The 21,953-nt window shown below is 50.1% G+C and overlaps 1 protein-coding gene across 6 annotated transcripts in view; it reads right to left on the bottom strand.

The window, feature by feature from the left end:
* Positions 1-21,953, bottom strand: part of DENND2B (DENN domain containing 2B) — a 171,073-nt gene that overhangs the window by 21,010 nt on the left and 128,110 nt on the right. For 5 of the 6 annotated variants that reach the window (XM_070383892.1, XM_070383893.1, XM_070383891.1 and 2 more), the window contains 4 exons: positions 17,073-18,332; positions 12,996-13,132; positions 1,886-2,037; positions 356-571 (listed from right to left, as the gene is read on the bottom strand). In XM_070383892.1, coding sequence (XP_070239993.1) covers positions 356-571; positions 1,886-2,037; positions 12,996-13,132; positions 17,073-18,332 — 1,765 coding nt within the window. Of the gene's footprint in view, positions 1-355; positions 572-1,885; positions 2,038-12,995; positions 13,133-13,279; positions 16,979-17,072; positions 18,333-21,953 lie in introns of those variants that run through there. The other variant, XM_070383895.1, reaches the window with a different exon arrangement.

Genomic DNA, 21,953 nt, shown 5'->3' on the forward strand with positions numbered 1-21,953 from the left:
TGCAGATGTTTCTGTGTACACAGAGACTTTGCACACCCCACGCGCACACTAATGAGGAGCCTCCTAAGGACTGCCTCCATCCAGCCAGTGGCGTGGAGCACTCCTTGGGGGCCAGCTGGCCTGTTTTCCCCTAATATCTGTGCAATATTAATCACTCAGTGCATCTTTATTGATAAGAAAAGAGAATTAGCCAGATGAAAAAAGAAAAGGCCAGTGCCTGGACCCAAAATTAATTTAAGGAGAATTAAGGAAGCAGGCGCAGATTAGGGAAAGGAGGGAGGGAGGGAGAAAAGAGCCACGGCCGGCCTGCCCACCCACCCGCCCAGTCCTGGCCGGCTCCACCTGCAGAAGCTACCTTGGGGATGCGACGGGCCCGGCGGCTGGACAGCAGCTCACTGGTGGTGCTGAGGCTGTCCTCATTAAGGCTGGAGGGCGAAGACGGCAGGCTCAGCTGAGCCAGCAGTAGCATGTCGTCATGGCTGTGCCTCTTGGGTAACCGTGGCAGCCGGTGGCTCTTCCTTTCCGACCAGTTCCCGCTGCGCAGGGACTGGCTTCCGGGTTTCAGGGAGAGCTGGCGTGGGGCGGGGGACAGGGGAGAGGGCCTCAGCATGGATGCTGTGGCCAGCACCTGTCTGCTGGGAGCTGGACACAGGAGCCACAGGCTGTCCTCCCTGACTTCCCCCGAACCCCACCTGGAATTTCCATTGACCAGGGTTTCCTCTTCTAAGACCTCAGCTGCTAATCAGCAGGTCAGGGCAAGATTAGATACTTGCTTCCACAAAGGAAGCTTGACTTCTGCCAGAAAAAAAGAAAGCAGAGACAAAGAAAACTGGGCTGTCATCTGAGTGGGAAAAGAAGGCCAAGTGAGAATGCTGTGGGCGCTGTCTGAGCTCTGGGACAAGGCTGACTCTGCTCATTACTGGGTGTGGCTCGGATCTGTGTTCTGCCTCGCTCCATCTAGACTGACATCCTTCGCCACAGGGCACCTTACTCAGTGGAATCACTGCTTGCTAAAAAGGGAGCAGCTCTGCACACCTGGCATGCCTTCCACCTGCCACCTGCATCTGGCATCGCCGCTCATCACTCTTCAGCAAGTCCTCCTTCCTTTCCCTCCCCCAACTTCCTCTTCCTACCCAATCGGTCGGAAAACACACATTCAGTGGACGTTTATTTGAACAGAGCACATTAGAAAGGTAAACCTTTTATAAAAACAATCAAGTCACTCCAAGGCCAGAAGAAATAATTTTTATATTCTCTGGCCAGTGTTCTAAAATCTCTAGGAGAATCAGCATTGCTTTGGTAGGTTCAAGACAGGATCTCCATCCTCCAGCCTCCTGTCCATCGTGGACAAAGCCAGAACAAGCTACAGCCTCAGAGCTCCTTTGCCTCTTCACCTTTCTCCCCATTCTGCCTCCATCAGTCCATTGCTCAGAGATTCATCCACTCAGCCATTTATCCAATGGGAGCACTTCCAGGTCCTGGAGATACCTATGTGGCTCTCCAAATCCAGTTACTGGGCCTATCCCTGGCCCCTAAATGCCAGGGCTAAGATCAGTTCTGCAGAATTTTAAGACACCAACCCAGGCCCTGTCTTCCTGCTTCCAGGAAGGGGAGGAGAAATCTTGATTAGACAGGAGACTACAGGAGCTCCTACCTTAGTTTCACAGCTTAGAGCTCCAGCAGTAAAGGGAAGAAGGTGGGACTGGGTGGCCCCTAAGAGCACGTCTCGACTGTCCACAAAGGATGTCGACATGGCAGAGGTCCCTGAACACAGAGCTCCTCCCTGACGTCACCTCTGCCAAGCACTAGTGAGGGAAAAAGCCTGAGCAGAAGCTGGCCCTGGCCTCAAGCTGACCCTACAGGCGCGCTTCAGGGCTGCCATTACCTGAGTGGGTGGGTTGTTGTACTTCCTGTCCTGAGGACTCCACATCCTGTGCAAAGAGTCCAAGGAGTTCTCAGACAGCTGCTGGGGTTTTCGTCCTGCTCTTCGGCTCTTTAAGTCCACATCCTCATACGGATTCTCCTTGGGCAGATCTCCTGCAGAGGAGGAAAAGTTAGAGAAGGAAAGAAGGAGATACACACACACACACACACACACACAAATAAACAAGCAGAATTCCTGTGAGCCAAAGACAGTGGCTTCTGCCTGGCCCTTCAGCTTATGAGTCACACAGCTGCCCGTCTGCAGTGGGAAGGCTACAAACAGAGCCTGGTTCCTAGTCCAGAAGCCGAACCGTCCCCCCTCCCCAATTCAGCTCAGCCTTGTCTGGCCTCTGCTTTATAAATTCAAAGATTGCACAAGACTGGCTCAGCCACCCGTGCCTGTGCCCAGCCAGAGGACAAAGCCAACAGCAGGCGTCTTTTCTTGGCTCCAGTCCGTCCTCTGCGAAAGCCCCGGAGATATACAGTTTAAGGCAGGAAAGGCCTTCAGAGGTCACGCAGCTGTCTCTTCACCCCCTGCTCCCTGAGGACCACCTCTGGGCGTGGGTGTGGAGGACTCTGTGAACTCCAGGGAGCCGGGTGGCACCAGGCTGCACCAGACCTGCATCTCACCGGCACGCTGTGCAACAGCTCTCTCAGGACATGGCTTTCACCTGGTCCACTGAGGTAACTCTGCACCAGAGCAGTGATTAGCAAGTAGTGAGCGCTCAGTATTACTTGTTCAATGAACTGCTCTGACTAGCGTCACTCCACTTCCTCCACCACGGACCTCAGCAAAAGGACAATGGTCATCAATCCCCTTTTGTGATAAACTCTTCTGCTGGGACACACGAGAGATGTGAAAAGCCTGAAGGGAGTTTGGACTGGAGGGGTGGGGTTGGGGGGAATTCTTGCTTCTCTTCTCAGGATTCATTTCTGACATCCAGAGCACTGCATTGGCACTACCAGGAAATCACAGAAAATCCAAAAAGTGCCGTCCATTCCCACCCTTGAAGAGCAACCCCTTCCTACAAGCCCTATCCTCCTGCCAACATACACCTGGACTCCTAAAAAGCAAGCAAGGTGAGTCCTGGCTCAGTTATGTGGCAGAACCACAGTGGTGACAAGGGTCACAGGGACTGTGAGTGAATACAGCCTTCCACTCCCCCTTGTCTTGTCTTTCCCCACCTCCACTCTATACCAATACCACTACTTGGGACGCAGGTGCTAGGGGCCAGAATACTGTTTTGCTGGAGGTGCACACCACAAGAGCAGGGCTCGCCCCACCTTCTCTGTCCAAGCAGCAGGATGAGCCTGGGGGACCACTGGGGCCCCACAGACACCTGCCTGTGCCTCCCACCATAGAGGAGTTCAGCTGCCACTTCTCAGGGAGCAGACAGAAAAAGCAACAGACTCAACACAAGGCCCCTGAGAGTGGACACAGGAGAGCTACCAAATCCTCTATGCCGTCAGAGTTTTCAATTGCCAAAACCAAGATCTCTACCAGATCTCATTTTTATCACTATCATGAGAAACCACCATGAATTTAGGAAATGTCTTTGCGAGGTGTGGGGGCAGAGGGGCTGTGAAGGGGATTTCAGTCACGGCTAATTAGACTGCCATGGGAGCCGTTCAGATCTCTGTAAACGAATGAGTCAAAGACGGGGCAAGGAAGGATTTGGGACTGGATTAAGTGATTCTCAACACCAGGCAGAGTCCCCAGCAACTGCACAGACTTTCCTGTAACACAGTCATGCCATGAAAATGACTTTTCTCCATTCCAGAGCCCTGACTAAGCAGAGCTGACCCAGAAGCCCTGCCTCAAGAAGCCAAATAGGAAACCTGACATCCCTTGCATGTTTTCTATAGCCCACCCCATCGCGGGCACTCAGGGAGGAATCAGGATAGACTCTGTATTTCCTGGTCCCTCGCCAACATAGGTCCTGTAGCGGTGAGGCTAGGGGACCAAAGATTGTTGAGTCAGGATACAATCTTCCTTATCCTGTGACACAGGACAGAGCAGATGGGGGCAGGGAGAACATGTATTCCAGGCTCATCAAATCTAAACTGCTTTGGGCTGGATGACCAGCCAGAGTCCTTATCGTCTTCCCCCAGCCTACAGGACGACCCTGTCTCAACTGCTTTAGATCAGAGTTGCTCCAGTTGGGGCTGGATAATTCTTGTTGTGGTGGACTGGACTGTGCATTTGTAGGATGTTCAGTAACAACCCTGGCCTCCATTCACTACACAGAGGACAGTAGTATCCCCTCAACCAAACAACTGAAAATGTCTCCAGACACTGTCAAATGTCCCCTGGGCAGATAGACGGATAAACGGATGATGAGTCGGACAGATGGATGATGGATAGAAGAAAAGAAGGAAGGAAGGAGAAAAGGAGGAACAAAGGAAAAGTGGATGGATGGATGGGTAGATACGGATGGATGGATGGAACTATACCCCAACCCATGCTTGCCACATTAAGAACCACTGTTTTAGACAGATGTTCCTAAACTCCCTAATGGCTTCTGAGCACTAAGGCAAACTCTTTTCCTCCCTCCTTCACTCCTCTTCTCTCCCTTCCTTCTTTTCCCTTTGAACATCAATGCAAAAGCCAAAGCTCCAAGAAATAGAAGTAGGAGACGGAGGCCTGGGACAGTCACAGATGCATATCAGTGATCATCTGAGAACTGAAAACAGTTGGGAACACCAGGGTCTCAAGCCTGGTATGGCCTCTGGAAACTAAACTTCAGGAAAGCTTCAAATGCCTGCTCCTCCTGCCTGCCCAGCCTAACAGAAAGAAACAGCCTCTTTCTTCTCCAGCAACATTCAACAGCCTCTCAGATATAACCAGGCCACTAATCATTTCTCCAGGAAATGAAGGTTGGCCCTGGCCCAAGCCCCACCTCCCCAGCCATAGCTTGAGCCCTTCACAGCCTCATTCACTTCTGACACCCCACTTTCTGGATTGTTCTGACGACCCTCCTGGAGCTGCCACACAGAAACCCACGCAGCCACCTGTCCAGATAGTAAGGGTGACAAGGGCATGGGGATGTGCAGAGACCAAGCAGTGCCCAAGGCCTAGAGCCAGTCGGTCCCAAAGCGATGGCTCAGAGCTGGGAGACCAGGAGGGCTAGGGAATCCAGCTTAGAACCTCCTCCCTCCTCCGGGAGAGAGCCACAGTGAGGCTGAAGAAGCTGGAGCTGAGTGGAGAAACCTGGAGAAGACTCTGCAGGGCCTGGATGGGAGGTAGGAAACCTGGCAGATCTGAAGACCTTCACCCACTCTCTTGCCCACACAGCTCCCTCAAGGGTGCTCCAGGCTGCCCTGGGAGACAGAGAAGAGGTGGGGCCTCCATCCCCAAGGCCTGGCCCGGAGCAGCCCCATCTCATCAAGCCCAGCTGCAGAAGCCAGAGGTCTCACCCTTTCCCAGCTTTGCTGATGACACAAAGGACAGGGGCATCGCCAAGAATTTCTGCTTTGCACTTTTTTTTATATGGGGCTTGGTCAGAGCCCAAACCTATCACGGGGATCCTCTTGAAGGAAGAACCCAGTCCCACTGAGCCCTGCCCCCCCATGCCTCCCCACGTCTCCTGTGGCCATTAACCATGGATGCCAAACACCCCAGCCCCCAACACACACACAAGTGGAAGGACCAGTTAGAGAAGGGATGCGTGTCTGTGTCAACAACTGAGAATTTCTCCAAATCTTAAGCTCCCCAGACCACACCCATGGTGAGGGCCCTGGGTCTGCAGCTTCCCTCCCCAACCCTCTCTCATGTCCAGCCAGCTGTTTCTCTGGTTCTCGGCCTCTTCCCCTCCCTTGCACTGAGGAGACAGGGCCAGATGAAGGGCCCAGCGCCCCGGCAATGCACAGCACAGATGAGGAGCTCTCAGGGGCCAGCCATTCCCCACCCTCCAAAGCTGGACACCATTTCCCAACTGCCCGGGCACTGTTCCTTGGATGACACCTCTGGGCAGCAGCCTTCATGCTACTAGGTGCCTCTAATCCTCACTGTCCCCCAGCCTTGCGACGCAAGACAGAAGAAGACAGAAAGAGCAGACGCTCGAAAAGCTTTACAGTAAGGCTGACTGGCTCTGTCCCCAGCTCCCACCCCACTCAAGTTCCTGGAAACGCTCCCTCAGCCCCAGCGAGCTGATGGGAGTGGGAATCTCTGCAGGAATGCAGCCTGGGCTCCCTGGTCAGGCGCCGAGGCCACTCCACATAACTCTCTAACAAGCTGCTTCCTTGGCCGCATTTTTGAGTGTCAGGCTCAGAATGCCAACGATTATAAGGCTTTGTGGGACAGCAGCATCTTCCAGAGGCAGATGTCAAATTGGACAGGCGAGAAGCAACAGCCCCTAGAAGCGACACAGCAGTCTAACTTTATTTCGGGCACCACTCTGTTGCAAATCAGCAGGGTAAAAGTCAGCCTGGTTTGGAGTATCCCACCCTGGTTCCCAAGGCATCAGGCTGGGTCTAGGCGGGAGGCTAGCGCACTCCCCAGGGCCCTGTATTCAAGTCCAGGGCTCATGGAGAAGACGCATTAGTCTCTGGGCCAACTCGCACTTAGCCTCTTATAGACCAGGAACTCCAGACCGATGGGCTGGCCCCCAAGATAAAGACTCAGCGTGGGTGCTCTCTGCCCACCTCCCGCCTCCTGCCACAGCCCCAATATCACACACCCGAAACAAAGCTCTGTCTGCCCCCAGGCAAGGGAGGCGGCAAAAACTGGATAATCCAAACCAGAGCACCCTCAGCCTCACCGAGCACAGGCTGGGCCAAGGAGAGAGAAGGCTCCCGGGAAGTCAGGCTCTGCTCAGTCCGAGGCAAAAGTGAAAGTGACACTCAAAGTTCAGCAACAAGGGCCCCCTTCGGAAGCCTCAGAGGGGTCCAAATTCTTGGACTGTCTCCAGGGAAGGAGAAAGGGTAAGTCAACCAGAATCTGAGAGAAAGAGACATCCTCCCTTGAATTTCCCTCTGGCCTCCCTGGGCAGGTCTAGAAGTTCAAGGGCTACTGTGATGACAGAAAGGAGGAAAACACACCCAGGGCACCGAACAGCCAGAGATTTGGAAACTCACCCGACCCCCACCACACCAGGGCAGCCAGAACCCCCAGGGGCCCTCCCTGCCATCCCCTCTCACCCCTTCCTCTCTACACAGCGCTCCAAAGATCCGGAAGCGAGCTCAGCAGCTAGGGAACATGTCCCCGCTCCAGCCTCACCTCAGCCCAGCCCTTACTCAGGCTTCTAGCTCGTCCATCTAAGAGGCATCCAAGCTGCTCTGCTATTTTCTGGCCTTCTCACGCAACACCTCAAAGTGGCAGCAAGTCCCCTCCACTGAGTGAGGAGGCCAAGGCCCAGACACACTTGCCTCCCTCTGCCTCTTCTAACTTCTAACCTAAGGAGGGCCTGAGAACAGTTCTGTTGCCCAGAACAGTGCCTCCAAAATTCTCACCTCCCGCCACAGCCCACCCCCCAACACTACATGCACAGCCCCCAAATAACCTCAAACAGAACCCTGTGATTGTGGAGCTCTGGACAGGGAGAAACGGTTGGAGCATCCCTTTCTTTTATTCCAGTTCAGCTGATGCAAAAGCATTCCCAGGTGAGGTCCCTGGGCAGCACAGAAGGGCTGCAGAGCATTCTCACAGAAGAGAGTGCTCAGGCCCCAGTGCCGGCAGCACCTGGGTCCTGAGGGGGACAGCTGAAAGCTGGAGCCTGCCCTGCCCACCGCAGCAGCCACCCCGGCTGCTTCCAGGGCCCCAGGCAGCAGTGACATGTGAGGATTTCTCTCAGAACAGAGCAAACAGGAGTGCACCCTACTCTGGGGTGGGGAGGAAGATGGGGCTGTGCCTCTGTCCCCCACAGCTCCTGACTGAGCTCAGCTCTGGGTGGCCATGCATACAAAGTTTCTCCCAGGTGGTAACTGAAGGGGCCTCTTTCCCCAGGCCCTTTTGCTGTACTGGGGAATCTCACTCCCACAGACTTTCAGATAGGATTGAGCTTCAGGTAGCCACATCCGATACACCCCAACCCTGGGAAAGCAATGCCTGTGTGGGTCCGAGCACTGCTGCTGGCTCCCCAGAAACGCTGGAGCAGTCAGGCTGTAAGGAGAAAAGTAGGAACCTGACGACTCAGATCAAACAGGGGATTAGATGACTCTCTCTTCCTAGGATCCCACAGTCTTACCTGGTGGGCTCTCCACTAGGGTCATTCCTCTCTGTAACACACTCATTGGGCTTCCGAGGTGGCACTAGTGGTAAAGAACTAGCCTGCCAATGCAGGAGACCTAAGAGACGTGGGTTCAATCCCCGGGGGGGGAAGATCCCCGGAGGAGGGCATGCAACCGACTCCAGTATTCTTGCCTAGAGAATCCCATGGACAGAGGAGCCTGGAGAGCTGTAGTATATAGGGCTGCAAAGAGCTGGACATGACTGAAGTGACTCAGCGCACACATATAGTGTGTAACACCAAGAGTGAAACCTAACATAAACTATGAACTTTGGATGATAATGATATTTTGGTTCATCAATTGTAAACAACTGTACCACTCTGGTAGAAGTGGTACAAATTATCAAAAGTAATTGGGGAAACTATATACGTGGCTCAGAAGGTAAAGAATACACCTGCAATGCAGAAGACCCGGGTTTGATCCCAGGAGAAGGGAATGTCTGCCCACTCCAGTATTCTTGCCTGGAGAATCCTGTGGACAGAGGAGCCTGATGGGCTAGAGTCCATGGGGTCAAAAAGAGTCAGACATGACTGAAGCGACTTAGGACGAATGCATGAATACACTCCTTAGGACTATGGTCTTCAGCCCCAAGGCCCAAGGCAGAGACAAGACAGAGAGGAGGGCAGGAGAGGTCAAGTGCATGGATGCAGACTTCTCCTCAGGGACCTGTGCTGAGACACACACTTCACTTGAACAAAACGGAAACCCTCGCTGAAGAGAATTTGGCCAGAATTAAGATAAAACCCAAAAATAAACTCAACCTAGCCTCGACTAGGGCAATATTGCATAGAAACCTGGAATGTGAGGTCCATGAATCAAGGCAAATTGGAAGTGATCACACAGGAGATGGCAGAGTGAACATCAACATTTTAGGAATCAGGGAACTAAAATGGATTGGAATGGGTGAACTTAACTCAGATGACCATTATATCTACTACTGTGGGCAAGAATCCTTTAGAAGAAATGGAATAGCCATCATAGTCAACAAAAGATTCTGAAATGCAGTACTTGGATACAATCTCAAAAACGACAGAATGATCTCTGTTCGTTCCAAGGCAAACCATTCAATATCACAGTAATCCAAGTCTATGCCTTGACCAGCAATGCTGAAGAAGCTGAAGTTGAATGGTTCTATGAAGACCTATAAGAACTTCTAGAACTAACACCAAAAAAAAAAAACAAAAAAAACATGTCTTTTTCATTATAGGGGACTGGAATGCAAAAGGAGGAAGTTAAGAAACACCTGGAGTAATAGGCAAATTTGGCCTTGGAGTACAAAATGAAGCAGGTCAAAGCTAACAGAGTTTTGCCAAGAGAATGCACTGGTCATAGCAAACACCCTCTTCCAATAACACAAGAGAAGACTCTACACATGGACATCACCAGATGGTCAATACCAAAATCAAATTGATTATATTCTTTGCAGCCAACGATGGAGCAGTTCTATACAGTCAGCAAAAACAAGACTGGAAGCTGACTGTGGCCTCAGATCATGAACTCCTTATTGCCAAATTCAGACTTAAATTGAAGAAAGCAGAGAAAACCACTGGACTATTCATGTATGACCTAAATCAAATCCCTTACGATTATACAGTGGAAGTGACAAATAGATTCAAGGGATTTAATCTAATAGACAGAGTGCCTGAAGAACTATGGATGGAGGTTCGTGACATTGTAAAAGAAGCAGTGATCAAGACCATCCCCAAGAAAAAGAAATGTAAAAAGGCAAAATGGTTGTCTGAGGAGGCCTTACAACTAGCTGTGAAAAGAAGAGAAACTAAAAGCAAAGGAGGAAAGGAAAGATACACCCATTTGAATGCAGAGTTCCAAAGAATAGCAAGGAGAGATAAGAAAGCCTTCCTCACTGATTAATGCAAAGAAATAGAGAAAAACAACAGAATGAGAAAGACTAGAGATCTCTTCAAGAAAATTAGAGATACCAAGGGAACATTTCATGCAGAGATGAACACAATAAAGGACAGAAATGGTACGGACAGAAGCAGAAGATATTAAGAAGTGGTAAGAATACACAGAAGAACTATACAAAAAAGATGTTTATGACCCAGATAACCACAATGCTGTGATCACTTACCTAGAGCCAGACATCCTGGAGTGCAAACTCAAGTGGGACTTAGGAAGAAGCATCACTACAAACAAAGTTAGTGGTGGTGATGGAATTTCAGTTGAGTTATTTCAAATCCTAAAAGATGATGCTGTGAAAGTGCTGCACTCAATACGCCAGCAAATTTGGAAAACTCAGCAGTGGCCACAGGACTGGAAAAGGTCAGTTTTCATTCCAATCCCAGAGAAAGGCAATGCTAAAGAATGCTCAAACTACTGCACAATTACATTCATCTCACACACTAGCAAAATAATGCTAAAAATTCTCCAAGCCAGGCTTCAACAGTATGTGAACTTCCAGACGTTCAAGCTGGATTTAGAAAAGGCAGAGGAACCAGAGATCAAATTGCCAACATCCATTGGATCATTGAAAAAGTGAAAGAGTTTCAGAAAAACATCTACTTCTGCTTTATTGACTATGCCAAAGCCTCTGACTGCGTGGATCACAACAAACTGTGGAAGATTCTTAAGGAGACGGGAATACAAGACCACCTGACCTGCCTCCTGAGAAATCTACATGCAGCAGTTAGAAGCATCAAGAAGCAACAGTTAGAACTGTACATGGAACAACAGACTGGTTCCAAATCTGGAAGGGAGTACATGAAGGCTGTAAATCATCACTGTGCTTATTTAACTTATATGCAGAGTACATTATAAGAAATGCTGGGCTGGATGAAGCACAAGCTGGAATCAATGCTGGGAGAAATATCAATAACCTCAGATACGCAGATGACACCACCCTTATGGAGAAAGAAGAAGAACTAAAGAGCCTCTTGATGAAAGTGAAAGAAGAGAGTGAAAAAGTTGCCTTAAAACCCAATACTCAGAAAACTAAGATCATGGTATCTAGTCCTATCACTTCATGGCAAATAGATGGGGAAACAATGCAAACAGTGAGAGACTTTATTTTCTTGGGCTCCAAAATCACTGCAGATGGCGATTGCAGCCATGAAATTAAAAGACACTTGCTCCTTGGAAGAAAAGGTATGACAAACCTAAACAGCCTATTAAAAACCAGAGATGTTACTTTGCTGACAAAGGTCCGTCTAGTCAAAGCTATGGTTTTTCCGGTAGTCATGTACAGATGTGAGAGTTGGACCGTAAAGAAATCTGAGCACTGAAGAACTGATGCTTTTAAACTGTGGTGTTGGAGAAGACTCTTGAGTCCCTTGGACAGCAAGAAGATCCAATCAGTTAATCCTAAAGGAAATCAGTCCTGAATATTCATTGGAAAGACTGACACTGAAGCTGAAACTCCAATACTTTGACCACTTGATGCGAAGAACTGACGCATTGGAAAAGACCCTGATGCTGGGAAAGACTGAAGGTGGGAGGAGAAGGGGACGACAGAAGATGAGATGGTTGGATGGCATCACCGACTCAACGGACCTAAGTTTGAGTAAGCTCTGGGAGCTGGTGATGGACAAGGAGACCTGGCGTGCTGCAGTCCATGGGGTTGCAGAGATCGGACACAACTGAGCAACTGAACTGAACTGACTGAGCCTCGACTATTATAATTATTGCTTTTTGTTGACGCTCAGATGCAAGTTTGCCAACACAATATCCTCCCAGTACCTGGAGGATAATTCTCCATGGTATTCTACATTTCCAACCTGAGCAAGAGAAATTAATCATTCTTTTCAAAGATGTTTATAGAGCAAACAGCCTTGGGGGATAGAGTCTCCCTCTAGGACAGAGGCAGATCTGTTTCCTGACCAGAATAATAAGGATTATGTCTGCTTATGGGGCAAAGGTTGAACAGGTTTGCCAGCAGCCCCTTGAAAAGCTTGGGGTTTCCTAAGCTTGAGGTTCCTCGGCTGGACATAATAGACCCACGATGTGTACAGCCTCTACCTGGACCTCCTCCACACTGCCCCATGGGGCTGCGGAGCAAGGGGAACCTGTGTGAACAGCAAGCTCATGTGGCCCGTTGTGCATGAGTAGTAAAGTCCTCTGTGATCCAAGCTCCTCTGTCTTCTGCCAGTATCTGTGGACCCGAGCAGGCTAGTGCTAACTTGCAAACAGAGTGAAATCTCAGACACTTCACACTTACTTTAAGGGAAGAGTAGGAGAGATACATATTAAGGACCAGGTATCACGCTAGATACTTTGATATATATTTTATCTCATTTAATCCTAACAGTAATCTTGCATATTACTACTATTATTGTTGTTACCATAAAACTATCATCACCATTTCTGTCAAACACCAACATGAATCAGCCATAGGCATACCTATGTCCCCTCCCTCGTGACCTCCCTCCCCCCTCCCCAAGTATTTCTGCCAGTGTCAATTGTATGTTTCCATCATTTGCTAGTTAGTGACTCTTCTTTTTTAAATATAAACTTACTAGGTATTAAGAATTTAAAAAATCATCATTTCATAAGAGAAAAGGTCGCAAAAAAGTTAAAAGTGATTTGCCTAAGGATACACAGCTAAGAAAGGGCACCTATTGGACTCCAGAGACTTTCAAAAATAAAGGGACAGTGTGGTTCCCCCTTTTTGTGGTCCCAGGAGCCCTTTGGGTTCCAATTCATTCAAAGCCAGGCTTTAATCTCTCAGCTGCCCAGTCTTTGGTAAGCCTCTTTCTCTGATGCCCTTTCCTTGAGAAGTTCCAGAAGTCGGGCCACATCTGCCCAGAGAGAATGAAGTGGAGCCGGTCCTGCAGTCATGCTCCTGCAGCACCACAGATGAGCCAGCCCACCGCTCGGCCCCTGCTCACCCACGATATCTTCATAGGCATTCTCTTCTAAAGTGCTTTTGGATCCAAACTTGGGTTGGCTCTCAGTACCGTTCTCAGTGGGAGAAGAGGGGTACAGGGACTGGAGACTGGATGCATCCTCAAACTCAAAGGATTTTCTGTGGATGACAAAGAGTATGAGTCATTCTGGCTGAACCACACCCTTGCTGCCCTGGAAGGGAATGGCCAAGGGCAACAGCCAAGACTGGAGGTCCTCCTCGCTAAACCAGCCACTGAGCAAAGCATCAAGATGGATCCAAACTTACCATCCAAGTGAAGAGATAAATGGTCCAAAAGGCCCCAGCCTGGGTGCCTGCAACTAATACCAGTAGGAAGTCATGTGTCAGACGCTGTGTCTGATGCTCTACACATGTTCGCCCATTCGTCTTCACCTTGCTGCTGCTAGGTATCGTGCCACTTTAAGATGGACTAGCCCATGGAGGAGCCTGGAAGGCTGCAGTCCATGGGGTCGCTGAGGGTCGGACATGACTGAGCGATTTCACTTTCACTTTTCACTTTCATGCATTGGAGAAGGAAATGGCAACTGACTCCAGTGTTCTTGCCTGGAGAATCCCAGGGATGGGGCATCCTGGTGGGCTGCCGTCTATGGGGTCGCACAGAGTCAGACACGACTGAAGTGACTCAGCAGCAGCCTGAGGCTCAAGGAGATAAAGTGACAGAGGTAAGACTCGCACAGGCTGTCAGACGGCAGGGTCTGAGGTTTTGACCTGGGCCTCCAAGCCCTGGAGAATGTAATTTTTGAGAAGCAACTGCCATGACCACAGGAACTGAGTGCCTCGTCTGGTCTAGAGTCTCACACCATGTCTGCATCTGAGCCAAGGCCTCAGGCACCGAGCAGGCAGGAAGGGCTCAACACTGGACGGGTGATGCTCAGGGCTGTTCAGGGGTCACAGAAGCAGCTGGTGGTAGGTGGTTCGTTGAAATGAGAAGGGCCTGAGCCCTCAAGACAAATCACACCACTTCTGAGAGGACCTGGTAAGGCAATTTGCCGCCAGAAGCTATTTCCAAGACCTACCTTACCTTCGGTTAGTGACCTGCACCTTTCCATCCCCCAAATAACCTTCCCCTCTCCTGCATGGTTCCCAAACCACAGCTAGTTAGCTTCTCGGACATGCTGAGCCCATGCTACCCTCTACTCCTCATCTTCACAGGGAGGCCTGGCCCAGCTGCATGCTCTTGCTCTCCAAGGCTGGTCCCTCTCCGGGAGGGAGAAAAGTACAGGCATTGACTGAATCCCTCCCTCTCACCCACTAACACCTTCCTCATCTTTGGGTACCCTTGATCTTTCAGCTGATGCAGTCCTTTCTCTCATGTTTAATAAACAACATCCCAAGGGCCCTGGGGTACAAGTCTAGGACTAAAAGTGTCCTCAGCTGCGTGGTTACTATGCAGCCTTCATCACAGCTGAACACTTCACACTGGCCCTGTCCTCCCTGCCCTCCATGACACAGGCCTCCTAGTTTTCAACTGCTTCTCAAGCTCCTGTGAGGGGTCCCCTTTTCCACTTGCCTTTCCAATGCCACAGTCTGAGAGTTCTGTCTTCAGGGCTCTCTTTCTCGCCCTGCACTTTCTGGGAGCCCCATACTGACAACCATCACCGTATCTACCATTGCTACCATGGTAACTCCCCGATCTCTGTCTCTGGCCCAGACTTCTCAACCAGCTAAATACCCAATGGCTGAGCATAGAGGTTTCTGAAAGCTGGCCTGCAAGCCACTGCTGGTGTGACAGCAAGCCTTCAGCAACGTATACAGTGGAGTCAACATCTCATGCAGGCAGTTCTCAGGTCAGCAAATGACACAAGCCATGTTCAGCCAAATAACCCTTGAAAATCCCTCTGGAAGGTACCATATCGAGGACCAGCACAGGGTCTTTCATGATGATGGATACAGTCAGTTTCTCCTCCAGACTTTTAAAAAGATTTTTCTTTGGTTGAATAATATAAATATATGGCTTGTATATTTTTTAAAATAAAAAGGTATATTAAATACAAGAATTGTACCAGGCACAACAGATTTAAACTTACTATCTCATCCTCAGCCTGTGCTTTTCAAACAGATTCTTTTTTTCCCTTAAGAACAGAGATTTAACTTTGCTGTTAATTCTCATTTGAAGTGACTCCACCATATATGGATGTATGTATATATTATGAATGTAATATGTGGGTGTGTATATGTAAAACCTTCAGGCTGAAGTACTCTCTCCTCTTATCCCCTTTTTCCACTTGGCTATGTACTTCCTGCTCTCCTAAATTTAGCTCAGCAGCTCCCTCTCTGAGGAGGGTTCCCTCACTCCCCAGTTAAGATGCCTCTTCCTCTGGGTTTCAGCAGCACTCTGCCTGCCCATGGATCCAAGTAGGGAGCAAAGCATCTATAATTTATTTGTGCATCTATCTCCTGTACCAGGTTACCAACTCCCTGAATGCAACAGCCACATCTTATGCACTCTTGTGTCCCCCTGACCAGCACGAAGGCTTGGTGCACAGCAGGCTCTAGACAGATTTTTCTAGAAATAGATGACTAAAGACAAAGTTGGGAAGTTCCTCTGGAGAAGGGAATGGCAATCCACTCCAGTATTCTTGCCTGGAGAATTCCAAGGACAGAGAAGCCTGGTGGGCTACAGTCCATGGGGTCACAAAGAGTTGGACACGACTGAGTGACTAACACACACACACACACACAAAGACAAAGCAAACATTTCAGCAGGGTGTTACAGACTTAAAGAGTCAGTGAGCATGCTGAGGTGGGCCAGAACATGGAATTACATTTAGCCAAGGTCTCTTCTAGCTCATGAGTTTGAGCCTTTGTGATGTTTTCCTCTCTGCATATGGCGGGAAAGTTTCTATATGAGTTGGGATATGCTGGGTGGAAGCCTGAAGTATGGTGTCAGGTTGAAGAACCCCCAGAAGTCAAAGAAACCTGAACGCCAACCTGACATTAGGTTAGAAGAGAAAGGCAGTGAGGGGGAGGACAACAGGCCGTGCACAGGAAGCTGGTTCCCAGCCTACTCCTATTCAGAAAACAAGATGCCTATCAACCTGCACCTACTCGAGCTGCTCCGGCTCCCAAGTCACTACAATTGTGGAGATGATCTGGGCAGTCCAGTGTCAGGAATGCTGAGATGGACCAGGAAGTCAATGTGAGAACAGGTCCTTCTGGACATGGCCAGGAAGTAGGTGAAATGTTCTCTCTGTTTCCCATCAGTCTCCCCTTTTAGGATCCAGAGATCCCCTCTTCATATAAGCCCAGGGTTCCTATATACCCAGGCAGTCCTCAGGAAAGAGCAAATCATGTTAAACGTGTCAACCCTACTGCATTAATGGTAACATGCAGTATTTAGATAATGTTTCAGCCAAGGAAATAAATCTCTAGCTGGCATTTCAGGTAGTTAGGAGGCTAAGATTGTACTAGTCCTCAAGGGACTGCCCCATCGATCTAAAAGTAAGATGGCCCTACCATTCTCACTTGGCTCAGCTGGTAAAGAATCCGCCTGCAACACGGGAAACCTGGGTTTGATCCCTGGGTTGGGAAAATCCCCTGGAGGAGGCTACCCACTCCAGTATTCTGGCCTGGAGAATTCCATGGATTGTACAGTCCATACAGTCCATGGGGTCACAAAGATTTGGACACGACTGAGCAACTCTCACTTTCACCCTTGCCATAGAAGAAGTTCCAGTAGGGCTCCACTCCAAAGGCCAAACCAGCCAACATCTTCAGGACACAACATTTGGAATGTCATGTCACCCTTCCACTCGCTTTTAAGCAGGGCTTCCCAGGTGGCACTAGTGGTAAAGAACCTGCCTGCCAATACAGGAGACCTAAGAGACATGCATTCGATCCCTGGGTTAGGAAGATCCCCTGCAAGAGCAGAAGAACCATCAACCTTTTTCGCCTAGCTCATGTTTCACCTAACATCATCTGCTGCTCCAGAATTTACAGAGTACTAACTGTGACCCGCAACCATAGTCTGCTCCTGCATCCTCCATTGAAAACAAAGCCGCTGTGCCCAGCTCTGCGTCACTGGAGGGGCATTTGTTACCTGTTCTGGGACTTGCGGTGACCTCGTGTGTCCTTCTTGGGTCTCCGGGTGACGGGTGGGGCTGGGGTAGAGGGCAGGGGGGGTGGAGCAGCAGGTGTGGGTGGAGGAGGTAGACCATTGCTTGGCTTACTCTTGGGGTTCTTGTCAGCCTCATATTCAAAGGTGCGCTTGGGTTTGGGGACAGGGTTCACAGCGGGATCAGGGGAGCTCTTCGGCGGCAGCAGCTGGGAGGTCGGGCTATTTCCAGGGGTCCCTGGCTTAGCGGGGCCACTGCCTTCCCTCTCCGGGGGTGGGCCCGCCTCCCCCCCAACTCCAGCCGCTCCTCCTGCCCGGCTGTCAGTGCTCACACTCGCGTTCCCTGTGGGTTCCTCCAAGGGGCCCAAGGTCCCAGTCTTCCATCTCCCTCGGTCTACGCTGTAGCAGCTGCTGGGGAGCTGGGGGAGCCCCCGGCCTGGCTGCTCCTTCAGGGCCTGTTCAATTTTCTGGATCCGACTCAGCACCGCTGAGCTCTCCTTCCTGCTGCTGTGCCCCCTGAGTAAGGCACTGGGCTCACTCCGGCCTGGCCGTTTCTCCAGCCGGTAGAAAGAGTCCCGCACAGGGAGCGCCTCTCCCTCCTCCTCGGTCTCAGGGTAGGAACACTCAGAGAAGGTCCTGCTCATCCTCCGGAGGCCCCTGAAGTCGAAGGTCTTGTCCGAGCTGCAGGGGGACGGCACCACGCTGGGGCAGCCCACGCTGGGGCAGCCCTCACTGGCCGCCCACTCACCCCCAGAGCCCTCCCGCTTCTCTCCACACACGCTCATCCTGGGCGAAGCCTCTCGGCGACCCTCCCATGCTGAAATCTTCTCCCGGATGCCCAGGCTGTGGGCACGGGGGCCAGTGCGGTTCAGAAAGACACTCCGGGGGCCCACTGCTGACCCCAGGGACGGAGTGCTCTGGGCGAGCGGCGGGGAAGCAACGATGCCCTCTACATTTTGGGCTGCCCCCCGGATGTTCTCCTTCTGGTCCTCTCTCTTGCACACGACAGGGCTTCTGTCCAGATAACCGAAGCTGGTGGCCTTGAGGGGACAGACGGGTGGTGAGGTGTTGGGGGAGGGGGCTTGAGGATGCTGGGGTGAAGGCTCACGGTGATGCCAGTCCTTGAGGAGCAGCCGGGAACCGGAGCGGCTTGGGTACCTGCAGGCTGACGTCTCACTGTCACTGAGCGGGTAGATGGGACTCCTCGGTGGGGAGAGAACCGGAGGTGGAGAGACTGACTGAGACCTAGGAGAAAAAAAGAAAAAGAGAAATGGCAGTGTGTGGACTGAGAACACTGTTTTATTCTTAAAGAGCTCAGCTCACCCCTTTCCTACAGGACTCTCAAGCTCAAAGTACTATATGCAATAATGTACCTTCCAAAGCTGTCCTCAGGAAGAAACATCTTATCCAGAGTGGGCTACACTCAATGGGTCTCTCTGCCCAGTTCATACCCAGAGGCCCTGGGTACTGTCTGCCATAGAAGCCAGGTCTATGACAGGCCAGAGCATCCCCAAAGTCCACCTCGGCCAATCAGAGAACAGTAAGACCAGAAGTGTGCTGCTAAATGTTTAATAATCAGCTCCTTGCAGGGAGAAAGCATAGATTTGTCACACCTGCCAACTTCCACAATATAAATATTCCTACTATGGCTGAGTTCAGATGACCCATGTGACCTCACTAGATGTGGAGTTGGGAAGAAACACTCATGATCAACTCTCATGAGCTGCTACAAAGCATCTCCAGCACCCACTTCCTAAAGTGGTCCCAAATATGCACTTGACCCCTCTGATCTATTTCCTTGACAAGCCCCATCTCCCCTCAGGCTTCTGCTACCAGACACAAGACACTCCACCTCAGCTTGGGTCTTGATCAGAACTCAGATCCCTGAAGGTCTCAAAAGGATCAGAGGTGTGCATGTGTTAGTCGCTTAGTCATGTTGGACTCTTTGCAACCCCTGGACTATAGCCCACCAGGCTTCTCTGTCCTTGGGATTCTCCAGGCAAGAATACTTGAGTGGATTGCCATTTCCTTCTCCAGGGGATCTTCCCAACCCAGGGATTGAACCCTGGTCTCCGGCATTGCAGGCAGATTCTTTACCATTTGAGCTACAGGGAAGTCCCCCAAAAGGATCAGAAGGGCCCTTCAAGAAAGAATCCTTTCCACTGTCTCAAAGGAGGCTAATGGGGAAAGAAGACCAGCTCCTTCACAGCTCTAGCCCCCAGCAGTGGTATCACATCAAACAAGCCACCTCCTAGCTCCAGATCAACACACAGATCTTAGCAAATATTGGCAACAGTTCTAATAAGTGTTTTTACATTGTTGTTGTTCAGTCACCAAGATGTGTCCAACTCTTTGTGACCCCATGGAATGCAGCACACCAGACTTTGCTGTCTTTCACTATCTCCCAGAGCTTGCTCAAACTCATGTCCATTGAATAGGTGATGTCATCCAACCATCTCATTCTCTGTCGCCCCCTTCTCCTCCTGCCCTCAATCTTTCCCAGCATCAAGGTCTTTTCCAATGACTCGGCTCTTCACATCAGGTGGCCAAAGTATTGGAACTTCAGTTTCAGCATCAGTGCTTCCAAAAATATTCAGTGTTGACTTTCTTTAGGATAGGTCTTAACATATATTTATTCATTCAATCTTCACAAAACTCTGTCATATTATTATACATTATTATTTTCTTCATTTTGCAAATGAAAAACACTGAGGCATACAAAGGTTAAACATCTCATTCAAGGTCTCAGCTGGTACGTGAAGCCATGACTACACTATGTTGCTGCTCTAAAGACGAGGCAGTGGCCTCCACCATCCTTATGAACTGCCCGGGTCCCTAGACATAGATCAGCAGAGACCCCTACAGCTCTGAGCACAGTCCTGTCTCCAGTGTAGTGTTTGTAAGTATCAGGGGACCTCTTGGTCTTCCTTATGAGACCATGATTTCTTCCAGGTGGAGGGACATCTACTCGGTATCTAGGTGCACCATGAACAATGAACAAATAAAGACAAGAAAAGGTACAGGTGAGCTGACTGAAGAGAACCATGGGCATACTTCCTCATTGGCATTCTTTTTTAGTTGTCTACTAGGGCAATCACTGTCAACTTTCAGAAATGTTCCCAGACTGCTTTAGTTCAAAGACAGGAGGGCTTCGCCAACACTGCATGCTCCCAAGGCCCACCTGACTCTAATCCCCAGGCCTTCAGAGTGGGGCGGTCCAGACTCACAGGCTCCAGAGCACCATGCCATCTGGGGAATGCAGCCAGCTGCCCCTGAGCCAGGCTGCTGTCGCTGCTCGATCACACACAGAAAACTGCAGCTCGGGTGAGTCAGGGATTGGCCAACAATTCCCTGTTGGGTCATAGCCTTTGGCTGCCCCCAGTCAACAGGAAACTTCAACATGCTTAAGTTGTTTTTAAAAGGGCAAGTCAAACAACAGCCATCCCACGTGTACATGGGCACAGATGAGAGAAATCCGGTGCCCAGCCAAGCTGATGACCAAAGAGACTGCTCAGCAAGGAGGTGTGAAACGAGTACTCCCCAGGGCGGGCAGGGCTAGGGCAACATGCCAAGCTGGAGCCTGGGGAGAGCCCGACCTACTCACAATCAAGAAAGGCCCAGGTCCCTCACTTCTTTCACAGAACCACAGATCCAAAAGGTCAAAGTCCAGCCCTGTAAGGCAACAAGCGTCTGGGCTACACAAAGGACTCAATGTCTCAGTTACTCTCCACTGGAGGCGAGAGAAGATGCCTTTAACAGAAGATGACTTTGTCATGTGTTTATTCATTCAGTAATAATTAGTGAGCATCTACTTCATGCCAGGCCCTGCTCTAGGCACTAGCTATCAGAATAAACAAGAGACAAAAATTCATGTCCTCATGAAGTTTGAATCCTAGTCAGTGGTGGCCAGTATTTAATGAGACCCAGAATCTTTCAGGAAGCCCTTTCAAACTATATATACCTCATCTCTCTAGATATTTTGATAAATGCTCCCCTACGAAGTAGCTCCTCAACCTTCAAGGTGAGAATTCATCAGTCCATGAAGCCACTGGGGAATAGGGGCCATGGCTCCCACAGGGGGGCAGAAAAACAGCGAGAACCTCTGGTCTGTTAAGATCCCAGCCTGCTCCTGATGCTTTCAGAAAGGATGACTCTGTAAGTTCCCTCAGCAGTTCGAACATGAAGGCAATCCCACAAGTTAAGAAATTCTCTCAGTGCCTAGTTTTAACTGAGGCTTAGTTTTTCTCTCCTAGTGAAGGATAAAACAGAGAAGAGACAGGCCCTTCCTTTAAAGGTCCTGGTCTTCGGATCTTGGCTCCTCTGGGGCCCAGAGCCACAAGTGCTCCTCGCCCAGACCTACACACAGGCCAAGCCAATGTGCTCTGGCAACTCGGGGTCAAAAGGAGGCCTGACTCCGTTGACCTGGAGTTCAGGCACCTCCAGGTTCATCACAGAGCAGCAGCGTTCACTCATATCACGTCATCGATAAGGCCCCGCCCCTCATGGGCTCCAATGTTCACCAGAGGGTAGAACTCACTGCATTTCTCTGCACGTTTCCGATTCTACCTGGTATCAGGAATGTGACCATGGACAAAGCCACACAGGCTCTATAAGCTGCCAGTATCAGTTCCTCAAAATGTCGTTCTAACTACATCAGACTTGTTGTAATGGGCACATGTGACTATGGATATGAAATGATGCTGAACATTGTAACTCATTATGACAGTTTATTATTAGTAAGCTTTTCAGCAGGTTATCTAGGCTGGTTGTTCTCAGTAGAGGGTAAGAACATCACAGTAGTAGCATTTAAGTTCCAGCACAGCCACTAACAACTTACATGACTGCCACAGATAACTTTCTCTAAGC

The sequence above is a fragment of the Bos mutus genome, chromosome 15, assembly GCF_027580195.1.
Source record: "Bos mutus isolate GX-2022 chromosome 15, NWIPB_WYAK_1.1, whole genome shotgun sequence".
Taxonomy (NCBI): Eukaryota; Metazoa; Chordata; class Mammalia; order Artiodactyla; family Bovidae; genus Bos; species Bos mutus.